Below are 15,602 nucleotides of genomic sequence, written 5' to 3'. Positions count from 1 at the left end.
TCATTATTCTAAGGACTGTTTAGGACCAACGTCGCCATCTGTGATGTTTAGCTGCAACTAAATGTTTGCTCTAAAACACGTGTTAGCCACGAGACAAGCCAGCATTCTCCTGTAATCGTTGGTGAAAGTATTTTCAATATTTTCCCATCTGAATCTGTAGTATTTCATTTCTATGGTATTCTAAATTGTTCAATCTAGATCCTGAAACTCTTCATTTTCGATTCTAAGCCTCCAAGAACCGTAAACATCCAATTCAGTCTCCAATTCAGAGAATACTTGCACCAACGATTTGACTTCTCAGATATATATATATATAGGCTGACTCTTTCATATCACCTTAAGGAAAAATCCATGGTATTACGCCCTTTTTATGTATGTATTTACAATCAGGAATTAACACGGCAATGTGTTAATCCACCGCAACCGAATCATACCAGTGGTTTGAGGAGCATCGCATTGATTTTATAACAAAACCCTTAAGATTTGGGGTGTCTTCAAAATTTTATCACACGGTGTTTTATTATTGGAATATTTACAGTTAACGGATCATACGGATATTTGTATATGTATTATGCTCTGTATAAATAGGAAGTAGACTGATACAGTGTTTAGTAATTTCAAATAAAAAACAAACGAAATCAGTAAAACATCCGAAAGCAACCCAATCGAAATTTGTCCGTTAAGTGATACGTTGTTTTTTTTAATAAAAATATATTATAATATAAGAAAACTTATTGTAGAAAACTCAATGGTAACAATCTGACAACATTGAAGGAGGGTACGTTTCATGGACTTAAAGCACTGAAGCAATTGTAAGTTACATGCTCAATACCTCCGAGTTATTCGCTTCGTCAGCCTGATTTATATTCATTACATGTTCTTTTTGCAGAGATCTTGCAAATAACCCATGGGAGTGTGATTGCAACCTTTATTGGTTTATCAGTTGGATGCACAACTTTTCTGTTAAAATGAGGTATTAATATTTGATAATTTGATCAATGTAACTTTATTGTGCACATTTTTCTTAAAATATGAATTTCCTAACAGTATCCGTGTTTTATGTTTAGTCCTTCTACAAAGTGTGCTTTACCACTAGGACTGAAAGGTCAGCCGCTAAAAAAGTTGAAACTTTCTGAAGATTTGCAATGTCAATGGTCAATTCCTGTCGTTGAGATTAAACCAGATCAAAGTCAGGTTGTATTTGCTGGTGATTCAATAACGTTAAAATGTAGAGCACCGAGCATCATTGAAGATAGACGTGCTAAATTGAACTGGTTGTGGAATCCCAATGCTACTGCTGAAACGTTAGCTTTGGATGCATATACGGATCCACAAAACAAGCTGCCCAATGTCATAATCGAGAATAGATATCTATCTGATAGTGGTATCGTAGACAGGTACTCACATGATTTCATATACATTTTCTTCGTTATAATAATTAGTTTTCTATTATCATTAAAGGTTGTGTACTTTTATAAAATATGGTGTATCCAACGTGTAGTACGTTAACTGAATACATGATGATGATGGATCCAGTACAGCTAGGCTTGCATTTATTTTTGTGCCATTAACGTTAAATATAAAAAGCTTGATTGGATCGGACATCACTTATGAATGACGTTTCCGTCTACGTAGTCAAGATTATTAATTATTAACGCTATGGATGGAATTTGAATATGTAATTAGTATATTACATCTTCAAGAGTATTTAACATATTGAATATTGCATCAGTTTTACGTGATTTTCCGTACCGGCTGTGGGTACCAACTGTTTACGTTAATATATTTAGTATTTATGTTTATAAAGTATGGCACAATATTTAGACTGAATAATTGTTAATACGTTCGCCATCACACATCACATATGTGTGACTCACCGGTTTCTCACAAGAATTTGGCGTCACATATTTGTGATAGTTTTGACTTCCTCAAAAAAGTATGGACTGTAATGGCCTGTTTATAGTCAAAACGCAACAGTGAAGGTGTTAATATAGGGGAGGACGAGGTCCGAAGCAACATTTCTAATATTTGTAATCATTGTGCCCATCCTACTAAACGTTTGAGTACTGCCCGGTTCCACCAACTTCGATCAAAAAGCTAATCCTCAGTTACGATGAGTTGCACGATCCACGACATTTTAATGGCGGGTTAATTTCCATTAACCAGCCAAAATCGATCATTTAGCTTTAGTTAATAGAACTTCAACCTAAAAACTGCACAAACGTGGAGAAAACGCGATACATTGAGTATGTATTAACATTTTGTGACAAAACAAATGAAAACCTTTTTTATTTTATTTACAATTTCTTAATGATCGAAGTATGCTTGAAAATATTTTATGATATCTTAACCAAAGAACTTGAAGGTCGCATCTGTCAAATAAGTGCTTGCATGAAGCTAGTGTCTTGACAAGAGTGCATATATCTTGCTTTCTAGTCGATCAGAGTATCAGTCAATCACCCGAACGCGTTCACCGATAATTCAACTTACTTCGAATGGTGTATACGATTACTTAATCACGCTCTAAATAAATGTGGTGGAACACATACGTTTTTAACCCATGATTAACTACGATATTAACTTTAATCTACGGTTAGGTAATAAATGATTTAACCAAGGTTGGTGGAACCGGACACAGAACTTGATAGGCAAGCAGGGAGCTTATGATATTATATATCATTCTAGCCGTGACATTTTTTACCATGTTTACTTACAAGCATTTACAAGCTATTAAAGATTTTTGGAAATACGTGTAGTATTACTTTCGCCCCTGCTAAGAGGGATAAATTGTAACACAGTAGTGTCGAAAGTAGTAATACACACACCTAGTAAATTTTATTCGAATTAAAGAGGAGGAAGGTATTTATCACATTATCACACATTGGAAAAATAAAAGTGAAGTTAAGTCAATAAATTAAGGTAGACGAAAACGAAAAAGACATTTATCACATACTGTCTGCTAAGAACGTAAAAAAAATATTAATAAATGACAATTAATACCGCGGTATATTAATCGATGAATATGCACCGCGAGTGAACTCATTCTGAAAAGAAGCTACTAAAATCATTGAGTGACGAACATCGTAACAGTCAGTGCAATAACGTTATGTCGTACCATCGGGAAGATTCTGAATCTCTTTATTGCTGGATTTGCGCACTCGAATGATGTGTGTAAGTATGTGCGTGTGAGTCTGGCTGTTTATACAGCGCTATCCTTGTTAAAGAAGGGGTCCAAAAATCCTGTTCTATTTTTTCCTACAGTGTATAAATTCCCTGTAATAACAAATTGAAGCATAGCCAATCAATCGTATTCTTGAACGGATCGCATAGCGAAGAGGACGCTGGTACACCGCAGACAGCCGAACGCAGCCCAACCGGCATCCTCTCCACTATGCCTTCCGTTGGGAAGCGCGCTTGAATGGCTGTGCTTCAATTAGTTATTATAAGAAATTTATACACTGTAAGAAATAATAGAATAGGACTTTTCGACTCCTTTTTCGACAAGGATAGCGCAATATAAACCGCGACTATCAATTCTGTTACACCTGTATACCCCTAAATGAATATCGACTGAATATCACCACGAGCCTCCTGCAAAGCCCGGAACCATCAACTCCGAAACTATACCAACTTTCATAGGTCGAGGTCTTCCATAAATTGTTCAATTAACACGTTGAACGGTGGTCAACGTATTAAAGGGTCGACCCGTCGATAATAAAGTTGACCGTTTTCAAAACGCCAATCTGAACATTTTCCGGGCTGATTTGAGACCTCGACGTCTCGGTTGATGTACCACGAATCGATGCTCCCTTCCTCGAGCTTAAAGGCGCAGGCCGCCAGGGGGACACTACCCTCCGCTGATCGCGACACGTTATCCGGCACAAGATTTAAACTACCTTTTCGATAAATAATTTCTTAATCAAGCCTTGGAGGGCTAAAGCCCAACTGGCTAAACAGCCGAAAGGGTTTTTGAAATTATCCAACCAACGGAGACTACTGTGATCGGTTATAACACGGAAACCATACTCTTCTAAATGAGATAGAAGGCGAGAGACACTCCAGTTCCGTTACGGTGTATTTTATCTCGGCGTCGTTAAGGATTCTGCTCGCGTACGTAACAACCCATTCTTGTTCATCTTTTTCCTGCGAAAGAACGGCCCCAAGACCAATAGTACTGGCATCCGTCTGCACAGTAAATTGTAACAAAAGAATCTGGGCAACGTAGCACGGAGGCGGTGGTTAATCACAATTGAATTTCCTGGAATGCCGTAACTTGCCTCCTGACCCCACATCCATGACGAATTTGTTCTTAACACATTAAGGACCGCTAAGAAATCTATAAGACATACGCCCAGGACCGCACGGGTACATCGTGAGCGGTCCGTGATAGATGGGGCGCGAAACACGAGAAAACTCGTAAGCGATTCTTAATGTGTTAAGAGGCGCGTTAAAGGCTCACTAACTGTAGCGAAATCGGAAACAAAAGGACGGTACCAGCTGGCCATTCCTAGAAACCGACGTAATTACTTATTTGTTTTCAGACGTGGAAAGTTTAAAACGGGTTCAACTTTAGCGGGATCAATTCTTAATACTTCCTAGTCGACAAGAAAACCTAAATATTGCACCTGTGATCGGCAAAATTTGATCTTTTCGGGATTGATTTTTAAACCGGCTTGTCTAAGTTGACGAAACTACTTGCAACCAATGTAAGTGTTCAAAAAAGGTGCGAGTCGCTACAATAATATTGCCGAGATATGCAAACGACCATTTGAGGACCAATTAACCGATCAATTAACTTCTGGAACGTAGCGGAAATTTAAGCACAGAGCGTAGATGCCATTTGGTTTTCTAGTTATGACAATCAGATTCGACCACGGGCTAGTTGACGGTTCCACAATTCCTTTCTGGAGCCAACGATCAACTTCTTAGGTGATCTCTACCTGAATTGGAGTTGAAACAAGATTTCTTTGCTTAATAGGGGGGTGGTCTTACTTCAGTGATAAGTTTGGTGAACCTTGTACAACCTAGCCCACCCTCAATAGATAGTAATTCCCATGTACGTAAGAATATATTGATGGAGCCCAAGCCAGAGGGGCGACTGCCGGAGTAAGTAGGTGGGGGTACATGTAGGGATAATGGGAAATGTGTTCCACACCCGTGATTCAGTGGTGTCGTAGCGGTGCCATCCAAGCAACAGACAATTGGGTACCATAGCGGGCTTTTTTCAAATCTATATAACGAACTCTTGTTCTTCGCCTTCACTCCTTCTCTTGCCCCATCTTGTCGTCTTTTGCCGTTTTTCAATATATCACCTCACAGATATTTGATCCTCACTTTGCTTGTTATTGCCAGATCGTGTTACCGCCAGGTTTCGGCGCTACGCGCCCCCTAAAAGGCAAGGCATATCATTACATCCCCCAACGGGGGGTCGGGTTGACTACTTGGGCTCCGAATTCAACAATCCCTTATAAGGGCATGCAAACAATAACTTGGGATTATTAGGGTTTTTATTTCGGTCTCGCACTACGCGTCATAGCGGCGCGCTAACGAGAGTGCTCCAGAAGTTTGGTGCTCTTGCCATCGAGCTAGAATTACAGTACATGATCACATTGCGCTATTCGACCGAGAAAAACTCTCCCATGACCCGATGGTGTGGCTACTCATCCCTCAATCCTGTACGTAGATACAATGCAGGAATCATTGCGTCGGTAACAATGCCAATCTCACCAAATATTCAACTTAGTATTAACGATCGTAAAACCAGACTTCGCCTAAGGCCAGCAGATGGTTACCTATAACCTTTTGGTGTATAATAACAAAAGCCTATGATTATTAAAGACGTGTTGCTCAACGTTTAATTCAAATCGAAAATGTAGTTTTGGAGATCATCGTTTTCGTGTAATTATTGATATGTTATTATGGGGCTCGCCAAAAATGTTTTACGAATTCTTTATATTTTTTTGTTGTAGATCGTGTGTTTTAATATTTTAGTTTAAAAAAGTTATTAAAGAACTAGGAATAAGTTGTTTTTTGTATTTGGTATTGTGACGGATATTGGGGCCTCACATCCCACACCCTGCAAATTAGGACTCCGTAAGACTCTTCCACGGAGATTCCGATCTTCAGCCGGGCAATGGAATTCAATCATTAGAGACGACTTGTTTATATTTATTTATGGCGCCAAGTATGCCTCGGCATGCCGCAAGTCCATCAATTTATCCGGCTAGGAAAATTAAGCTCGTTCACGCGGCCGCTTGCGACACGGTAGAGAAAGGGGATTCGGAAAAGGTACTGAGCAGTGGCAGGATTTTGAATTAGGAAAACGGAAATAAAAGAAGTCTAAATTCTCAACAACATTCATGGATGCTCATTTATTAAAAAGAAAAGACCGGAACACTTCTAGACTCCACCGGCAAATTTAAATTAAAGCCCTACGCACGATAAGAGGAAGCCGTAAGCTCCTCGAGATTTCTACCGGCGCCTCGAGAAGGATAATGAGGCACAACGCCTAACTCCGTCCGGATCCCATAAAATAAGCGGACTTCTATTGGTCGGGGCGGGTCAATACCGATAAACCAGGGGGTCATCGACGATAGATTACAAAAAATCGGTTTTTTTACGCGCGAAAAGAGCTCCGGGCAAAACAAGAACGCGGCAGTAGAAAAATCACTAATTATTTAATCGCAGTTATTTCATACGGCGCCACGCGGTTCAACAAAAGATAACGGGAGATCGGTCGTGTGTCAAAGAGGTTTCTCGAGATTACAATTTATTTCATTGGAGCGGAAACGAACATTACTGGATCCCTATCCAGGTTCCCTCACCAAGTCGGTCGAAAGTGGAAGCGAGATGGCAACAAGGCGGAAAACGGTAGACTAAAACAGCAATCGGTAGCACTGGCCACACTCGGAGTATCCAGAACAATGAGCTCCGAGGACCGGCAGGACCACCGAATTGCGGAAAACCCCTTTCACCGAATCCGTTAGACGCCACCGAGATCGTTAGGCGCCGGCAATTAACGGCAGTTTTTTTCATATTTGAAACATTATTTTGTAGAGAGTATACGGGGTGTAACAACTCGTGGTCACTGTTTATACAGCGCTATCCTTGTTGAAAAAGGAGTCAAGAAGTCCTATGTTAACTAACAATAAGCACAACTAATCAATCACGTTCCCGAACGGAAGGCATAGCGGAGAGAGCGACCGTGAGTCTGCTATGCCGCAGACAACCAAACGCAGCCCTACCGGCATCCTCTCCGTTGTGCCTTCTGTTCGGAAACCCGATTGATTGGTTGTGCTTCACTTAGCCATCACAGGAAATTTATACACTGTAGAAAAAAGTAGTACAAGACTTAAAGATGTTATGCTTCCGCTGTCAGAATTGTTCCTTAAATTTTTTGTGGTTTTCGGGAGTGACCCGCGTCCATTGTCGCCAGAGAACCTCTACCGACTAAAGAGCGCCAACCGTCGGCACCGTTGGCCCTCGAAACATAAACATAGGACGTTAGAGAAGAATCTAGTGTTAGGTCGGGGATCGTTTGCTCAAGAGCAGCGATAACGGTTGCCTGAGCATATCGGTCGGACCGGGCCTCTTGGGTTGTTTTTGGGACTCGCTTCCAGGTGGTTGAAACCAGCCAAAGACCTCGTCGAGTGAAGTAATGAAGATACTGTATTTCCGATGCCTCTTGGTTTACAGGAATGACTCGTAGAGTAGTCGACTTAAGGGGACTGGTATTTGCCCAGAGTTACAGGTGCTTCGCACGCAGGTTACAGAGTAGAGACAGTTCAAACTTCGCTAGTCAGAGTGCTAGCACTTCGGAGCAGGCCTTTTTATACTAAACTGGGGTGTTCCTAGATGCAAAGAAGGCTGCTTATTGGTGGGTTTTTAAGGTTGAGAAGGGGAATGTCTCGTGTGATTGGCTTGGGGACAGGTTGAACGGGAAACAAGTGGAAAGTCGTCTTTTCCAGAGAATCCGAATGTTTGCCTATCCCAGGGCTGTTATCTGGTTTGGGGTGCGGAAGTACGCAGAGAAACAAAGGGGAGACAAAGAACGAGGGAGAGCGTGTCTCTAGGAGCGTTTTGGAGCACGAGACGCGCTGCTTAGAGCTTCTTTCTTAATATTACTTAAAATAAAATGTTAAGTAGGGATCTAACACTAGTCGACTCCAGCTCGATCGCTCGAATATTCTCGTCACAACTTTTCGACTCTTCTTTCAAGAAGGATAGCGCTATATAAACAGTGACTATGAGTTCTGTTACACCCTGTATGTGTAGTTGGCGCAGTTTTTTCTACATCCGATGAAGGTGTTTTCGATGTGATCTCATATTTTTGTAATCCATTAATATAATGTACCCGAATTCATGGTCGGAACAGGTTGTAACAGGCACATACATGTTCACACACTTGGCAATGTTGTTTTACCTCTGATGATGTGTTTGATTTGACTATTTCAAGTTGATTCAATTAATAGACGAAATAACTTTTTGACTGATAGTAATATACTAATACCTATTGCAAATATTAATGGGGACTATAATGTGAATAAATTTTTTTGTTTACTACAGTAAAGTTGTTCTGAAGTTAACTCAACTACGTGTAACAAAATTAATTCAACTACCCAATATATTATAAAAAATATTATGTTGCTTTTATTGATATTTAAGGGGCTGCTTCTAAAATGTATTTATTGGACTATGATATTATTAGTGACATAAACTATTACTAGAAGCGTTACAGTTTACGAACTGTATATTTAAAATTTTAAGTTTAATATTCTTTTGCTGTCCCAGTTCTTTACAGATTGCGCATGTTCAAGAAGAACATGGTGGGCGATGGAACTGCTTATTAGTTTCAACTCATGGAAATGGCTCAAGAGCAATCGGTGTCATTGTCATTTCGGATGACACTCGCTATTGTCCTTTGACAGGTAAGTATTGTAAACTAACGTGTAAAAATGTGAATCGAAATATTTGTTCCAATTACCGTTGCTCTTTAAATGATATTGATATTAATAATTGATAATGTAATATTTTAGTAACCAGAAATAACAAAGGAATTTATTCCTGGCCTCGAACGGTAGTTGGGTGGAAGGTAGAACTACCTTGCGAAGGCAGTCGGTTATCTGGTCTGATGATGCAAACACCACTGCGAGCTTCGTATCAATGTAACGGCATGGGTCAGTGGGAAGATCTTAACACTGAATCCTGTCCTTATGTCTCTCATACAACAAAAGTCCTAGAACAATTCTCAAAAGTTAACCTTTCGCTGACTAAAGGAAATTTACTAGAAACTACAAAGAAATTTAAAAATTATACTAGTGATGGAAGCAAACTCACCGACCCCATTGAAATACACTTTATAACGCAAACAATTGAGAATTATTTGCGTTTTCTCGGTGAAGAAAAAGAACTTGGTACAATATTGGTAGATGTAATTAGTTCAGTAATGAACCTTCCAAAAGAAATACTGAAAATGGCAGAAGTTGGATATGATTCTTGTACGAGATTGATTAGAGCAGTGGAGACAATAACGGAACTAACACCTATGATTCAATCGCATAAAAAGAACATGGCATTAGAAAAATTTAGAGTAAGACGAGAGAACTTTAAAGGTTTGACTTGCACTTGGTATAGTACTACGGTATCAAGTTCGGATTCTGAAACATCAAGGACATTGCATTGCGCAACTAATAATAGAACTACACCAGTTAATACGAAGGATAAAACAATTGAAGCGTCAATTCAACTACCAGCTTCGTTGTTGACACATCTTGAAGGATTTGTTGTGACTCATAACCTCGTGATCTCTATGTATCGTGACAGTGGACTGTTCCCCAACGTGCTGCCTGATAGTAAAATGGATGTGACATCGTCCGTCATTGGTACCAAACTTAGTACGTCTCACATCTCAATTTTTAAAAAGAAAGCAATTATATAATTTGTTACATCAATAACGATACATAAATTATACATCACATATAATTTCATTAAGAATTAATTTTTTTTTTTTGTATGTCACAGATGGTACAGCAATCGGTAATTTGCTCGAACCCGTATATGTGATGTTGAAGGCTCCGTTGTATCATTATACAGGAAGTAGACCAAGGCCAGTGGTCTGGGATTCTACAACTAATGGAACAAGCGGATGGAGTAACGAAGGGTGCCAACTTTCTGACTTGGTGAATAATTTGATAATATTTCGTTGCAACAGATTAGGATACTACGGATTGCTGCAAGATACTTCATACATTAGTCGAAAGGAAGGAAGGTATGTCCTAACACACAACTTCTGCGCGCTCACTTTTACTGGAAAAGATTACCGCGCACTTGACTACTTGTTCTAACTAGCGGACTAATTCAAAACTAGTTTGAATTGCGAAACTTAAATATTATTCAACGAAGATGATTCCATGATTATTAATTTTACTAAAATAAAAATTTAGATAAACTTGTATCAGTCAATTAAGTTTATTGCAATAGTAAATTAAATTGTATTCTATAATTGAATACTATATATTTTTGTTTTTTCACGGGTCTCGTTTCCATTCAAAGGATTAATATTACTATATCTTTAACGGATTGAATGTAGGTAAAATGAACTATAAAGTGAACGCGCAACATGTTAGTACCTATGAAATAAATAATTAGGCTCTGCATGCTTGAAGAGTCCATTCTCGTTGCATGGGATGGTTTCAGTTTAACCGGAGCCAAGTTCAGATACTCTAACCCGGCAATATACATTGGGAGCATCGTGGCCATAACGTGTTTGGCATTGACGTCAGTAACGTATGCCATCTGTTACGCATCCATCGTGATGCCGAAAAGAGCAAAGCATTGCGTGGTGAACACATGGGTCGCTATAGCGCTGCTATGTTTCCTATACAGCATCGGCATTCACCAGACAGAAAACATATCTCTCTGCCAAGGCGTCGGTTTGGTGCTACATTATCTGTCTCTTTGCTGTTTACTCTGGATGGCTGTATCCGCGAGGTATGCTTATCGCACTGAACGACTCAAATTAATTCGTTCGTTCCTTCATTCGCTGGAACGTACCTCTTACGTTTTCAGTAACATGTATGGACGGCTGTCCAAGTCCGACATCGATACCATGCCGGACGAAGAACTCGCGGACCAACCGATCCAGAAGCCTTTGCTGGGTCTCTACTTGGTTGGGTGGGGTATCGCCTTGATAATATGCGGTATTTCCGGGGCTATTAATCTTCGCGAGTACGCCGGATACTCGTACTGCTTTCTGAGCTCTGGCCCGGCCCTCGCAGCGCTCTTCGTTCCAGCGGTAATCCTCATCGTATATCTCACAGTCTTTCATCTATTAATTAGATGCGCCATTCGAAGTACGGACTTAAATGCTCGTCTTTCCGAAGGCACTCAGGCCACCGAGAATGTGGACCTGGAACTATTAGAACCTAATGTTACTTCAGCTCCTGACGGAGCCAGCATACGTACAAGTAGAACTGTATCCTCCGAGGTCGAAGACCTCGAACATTCGCAGATAACTCAACTGAAAGGTCAAATTATAATCTTGATATTGTATCTGATAGCGTGGTCTTCAGGTGCCATGGTCATTGCGAAACCTTTTAGTACATACTTTCTTCACGAGGAGACTGCCTTTTCAATTTTATATGCTGTTTCTACCGGCACCCTGGGACTTTTTATTTTCTTTTTTTACGGGATAGCCCGTAGTGACGTAAGGTACCAATGGTTGAGAATGCGCTGCTGGTTGCGAAGGAAGAAAAGCAGATGCTGCAGAACAAGAAGTGTCTCGGATGCTAATCCACCCGTCTCAGCGCAGCCTTTAGTACAAAATATTCCAACATTGACATCTAATCAACTGATTCAGGCCACACCATCGGGCTTGACTGGTGCCACTGATTCTAACTCTTTGAGTTCATCACGGCGGACAAACATCACTAGAGGATGTGATATAACCTTAAAAGTGGCTTCTGATCTCAATTCTACGGACAGCACCAAAGCCGCTAACGTAAATCTTGTCGTACTTCATCGAAGACAATACAGATGTAATAACTCTGTTACCACGTATGCAGAACCCACGCCGGCTTGTGTCGATATGTTCTACAATCCAAGACAAAGTGGAGTAGCCAGAAAGTTTTTTAAGAAACAAAGGCGTCATACGAAAAACAATAACAGCAGTAATAATAATAACAATAATAGCGGTAATTTGGGGCCTAGAAAGCAGGGAGATGGAGGCGCCACGAGTGACGGCGGCAGTTGTGTATCTATTCCGCGACCTGTTAAATTTAGAACTGAAACCGGTCGTAGTATCTTTGGAGGCAGTGGCGCTAAGGTTAATAACACCAACATTCACGTGGAACCAAAGCCTTTAATGAACGATTTAAAAAATGTCAACATTTTGTCAGATAGTGGCGGTAGTGTTTCCGATAATAGGAATGCCCCAATGCGGTTTGTTATTGGGCGAGAGAGCGCAGGTAAGAGCACTAAAAGAGCTAGGATTAATGACAGGCTGCAAACCAAATGCGAGAAACCAGTAGATAGTAGGATGCCTTCGTCCAGAGAAGCTTTCAAGCAACGGGATAAACAATGTAAAAGATATGTACCTGCTAATACATATGAATCTGATGTAACTGAAGTGAAGACTGATGAGGATGAAAAGTATCTCCGCAATGTTTCCCAGCAATGTAGTTTAGAATATAGTTCAGAGATGGAATCAGTGCAAATGACGAGTGAACGGAGTGATCGTGAATTTCATGAAGTTGACAGAGAGTTTGAAAAGGAACAAGCATATAGTAATCTAGAAACAACCGTTGATCTTGCCGCAGCAAATGAGGGTCTCAGGAGAGAATGCGATAGACTAGACCGGTCTAGTAGCCTATATTGCTTGCCCATACATCGACCTGATCCTCCTAGAAGTTATAGAGGGTCGCTTAATGACGTTGCCTCTTTGGCAAGTTCCAAGAATTGTAGCAACTTTAAAGTGTCTCTTACCGATATACGAAGTATGGCTGGTTCCTTTCCAAGTCAAAGAACTTCGGATTTCCGGAAGTCTACAATCGGATCGGAGAGATCACTTACTGAAATTGGCAGCTTTTTTGGGGATAGTACATATGAGCTCGTAATTTCCAGGCAAACTGTCAAAGACATTAAAGATGAGTGTAGATCTACCGATAGTACCAAGTTAGACAGCCCTTCTAGTGATTGCCCTGTCAAAGAATCCGAGCCATTACTTAATTTAACCGCCTTGACAGCGGTTAACGGCTCGTTAACTCTGGATCGACATGTTGGCATAAATTCAAACATAGAGATAGTTTACGAAGATACAAGCTTCAGTAATGTTCATGCTTATACAGAGGGCGTCCTTATCGACGATGACATGTATTTGGAGAACACGGCATCGCCACATGTTGCTAAGAAAGAAACCAGCGTATGATTCATGCGAAAATTTGACGAATAATTTATTTATGAAGACTTAATTGTTGACAAGTAAGAGTAACGCTATAACATTTTACAGATAATCCAAGAGATTTTGAACGACAGCAACAAAATCTGAATATTAAGTCCGTGTCGCCCAGCATGATTTATAATGAAACGCTTAAATGTTAATGCTCCCGAATTGATTATGAATCTCGAATGTCAAAATAAAGTTACAAATTATTATTGTAGGTCATGTCACGTATTATTACTATTTCATAGTAGTCACATTGTTGAAAAAAAGAGTGAGTTTCAGTGAAGCACTACGTACCTTTTATTGTAAATACATTAAACTTAGGTAGGAAAAGGGTCAAATATTTATGTGAAAATCTCTCTTCATTAGTGCGATTTCAATCATGCTGAGTTCCCTTTCACTTCGTTTTCATTTTTCAATTATACTTTATGCAATTATATACTTTTTCAAGCATTAACATTTTATTTTAGAAGTGTAATGTACCGTAAACAAGGTGCCCATTGTGGTTGTTTGTTAATGTCCTTTAATTTTAAATGTCAGAGTATTCGATATCATACTAGCATTAAGGAACCAGGAATAATCATTTTGTATTTCATCTTTTATAAATTATTTATTTTATGATACTTTAATCTAGAATTTATATTTGATCATACATATACCAATTCATGATAGCAGCCTTTACTTAGAATGAACTTATTTTCATGCTGTAAATATATAACTTTGATTGTGGGGTTTTTTTTTGGAGACTCTATCAGAATGGTTTCGTTTGATGAAGAACTAATTCCCTTATAATAGTATTTCGTTTATGTAACATGAAATAGTACTAAAGTGATTTGTTCTCTTACTTTCCAAATTTGAAGAAATTTCTTATGGAGGATATGTACTGGTTCATCGATATTATGGGGTTATTATCGTTTAGAAATTTCAAAAATTCAATTTTTTTTGCATTTTCTTATAGTCTGGGGTTCTTAGAATGTGTCTCGAAAATATTAATTTGAAATTCGTAGAACTCAATATTGTCATTTTGAAGCTGAGTAACGTGGTTTGTATGGTCCCGGTATAATTGATTAAAGTGTAAGTTACTCAAATCAGTTGTTATCCACCGTACGTGCTAAATGTATGGCAAATTTTAAACGCGTTTTTCTCGAAACAACGTTTTTCAAGCCGGGCGGACGTTTTTCTCAAAAATTATTGGGCCGATTGACTTCGGGTTTTGCACACATTTCGCCGGAACCTTCACCTATAGTTCGAACTAGAATGATACCGATAGCTTGAATATTTGAGCCCCGCTCTCATGTTTTAGTTGAAAATTCTTCAGGAAAATGAAACCTTAATTTTCAAACAGCTGCGATTTCTATACAAAATTTCATACTTACTTAGTTCTAGTTCAGACGATAACTACATTCATAGAGATTAAAAAAAAATTTTGTTCTTCTGTTTCGGACGACTAGAATTGCCGCAACCCGTCCGCCCGATTGGACAAGCGTCCCCCGCAACGACCTGCGTAACAGCGCATAACTTGCATAGATTTCAATAAAGAATTTCATAAAAATTTGTATTGCTAGCTGAAACATGTCTTAATATGCGGCAAAAACCCCGGCACTGTAGGTTTGATAGTTATCGCAAAATGAATTCCTAAAAATTACTTAAAAAACAAACTTCTACACGATAATACCCCCTTAAATGACATAGGTTTATTCTTTTTCAGATCGTGTCATATTTCAAGTTTCATAGATAAGAGAGAAAATTAACAGTTCATATCTCGGCAACATTTTTGGCCGTAGCAATTAAGTTTATAAAAGTAATAATCTTATTTTCTAAATAATCTTTGCATAATTTGGAGGATTGCAAGAGAATGCTGGCTTGTTCCAGGGGTAACACGTGTTTTTTGGGTAACAATTTAGTTACAGCTAAACGTCACAGGTGACATCGTGAGTCCATTAGAGTATCAAAAATCATGCATCCTCGAGGTTTCGACAGTTTTACTTCGATCTCTTTATAACTATTGTACATAACTGATACGTGGAACGCTTAATTTCGTATAATTCTACACGTAGAGTGTAACAAACGTCAGCATAAATGAGAATGTCGATAACGCAGTACGCCAGCTTGTGTTACCACTTGAGTATTCAAAATGTTGCTACCACCAAAAAGGGTACAGATA

The 15,602-nt window shown here is 39.3% G+C and overlaps 1 protein-coding gene across 1 annotated transcript; it reads left to right on the top strand.

Moving 5' to 3' along the window:
* Positions 1-740: 740 nt before the first annotated feature.
* Positions 741-15,306, top strand: LOC105700404 (adhesion G protein-coupled receptor A3; the record flags this gene model as incomplete). The annotated part of the gene is made up of 8 exons (XM_023432717.1): positions 741-812; positions 890-973; positions 1,068-1,397; positions 8,791-8,927; positions 9,036-9,893; positions 10,021-10,267; positions 10,696-10,989; positions 11,068-15,306. Coding segments are annotated over 8 exons (4,378 nt in total), but the record flags the coding sequence as incomplete, so codon positions are not given.
* Positions 15,307-15,602: the final 296 nt, after the last annotated feature.

Source organism: Orussus abietinus, unplaced genomic scaffold (genome assembly GCF_000612105.2).
Source record: "Orussus abietinus isolate OABI.00-Male unplaced genomic scaffold, Oabi_2.0 scaffold404, whole genome shotgun sequence".
NCBI classification, from domain to species: Eukaryota; Metazoa; Arthropoda; class Insecta; order Hymenoptera; family Orussidae; genus Orussus; species Orussus abietinus.
This window is presented reverse-complemented; position numbering and strand designations above follow the sequence as displayed.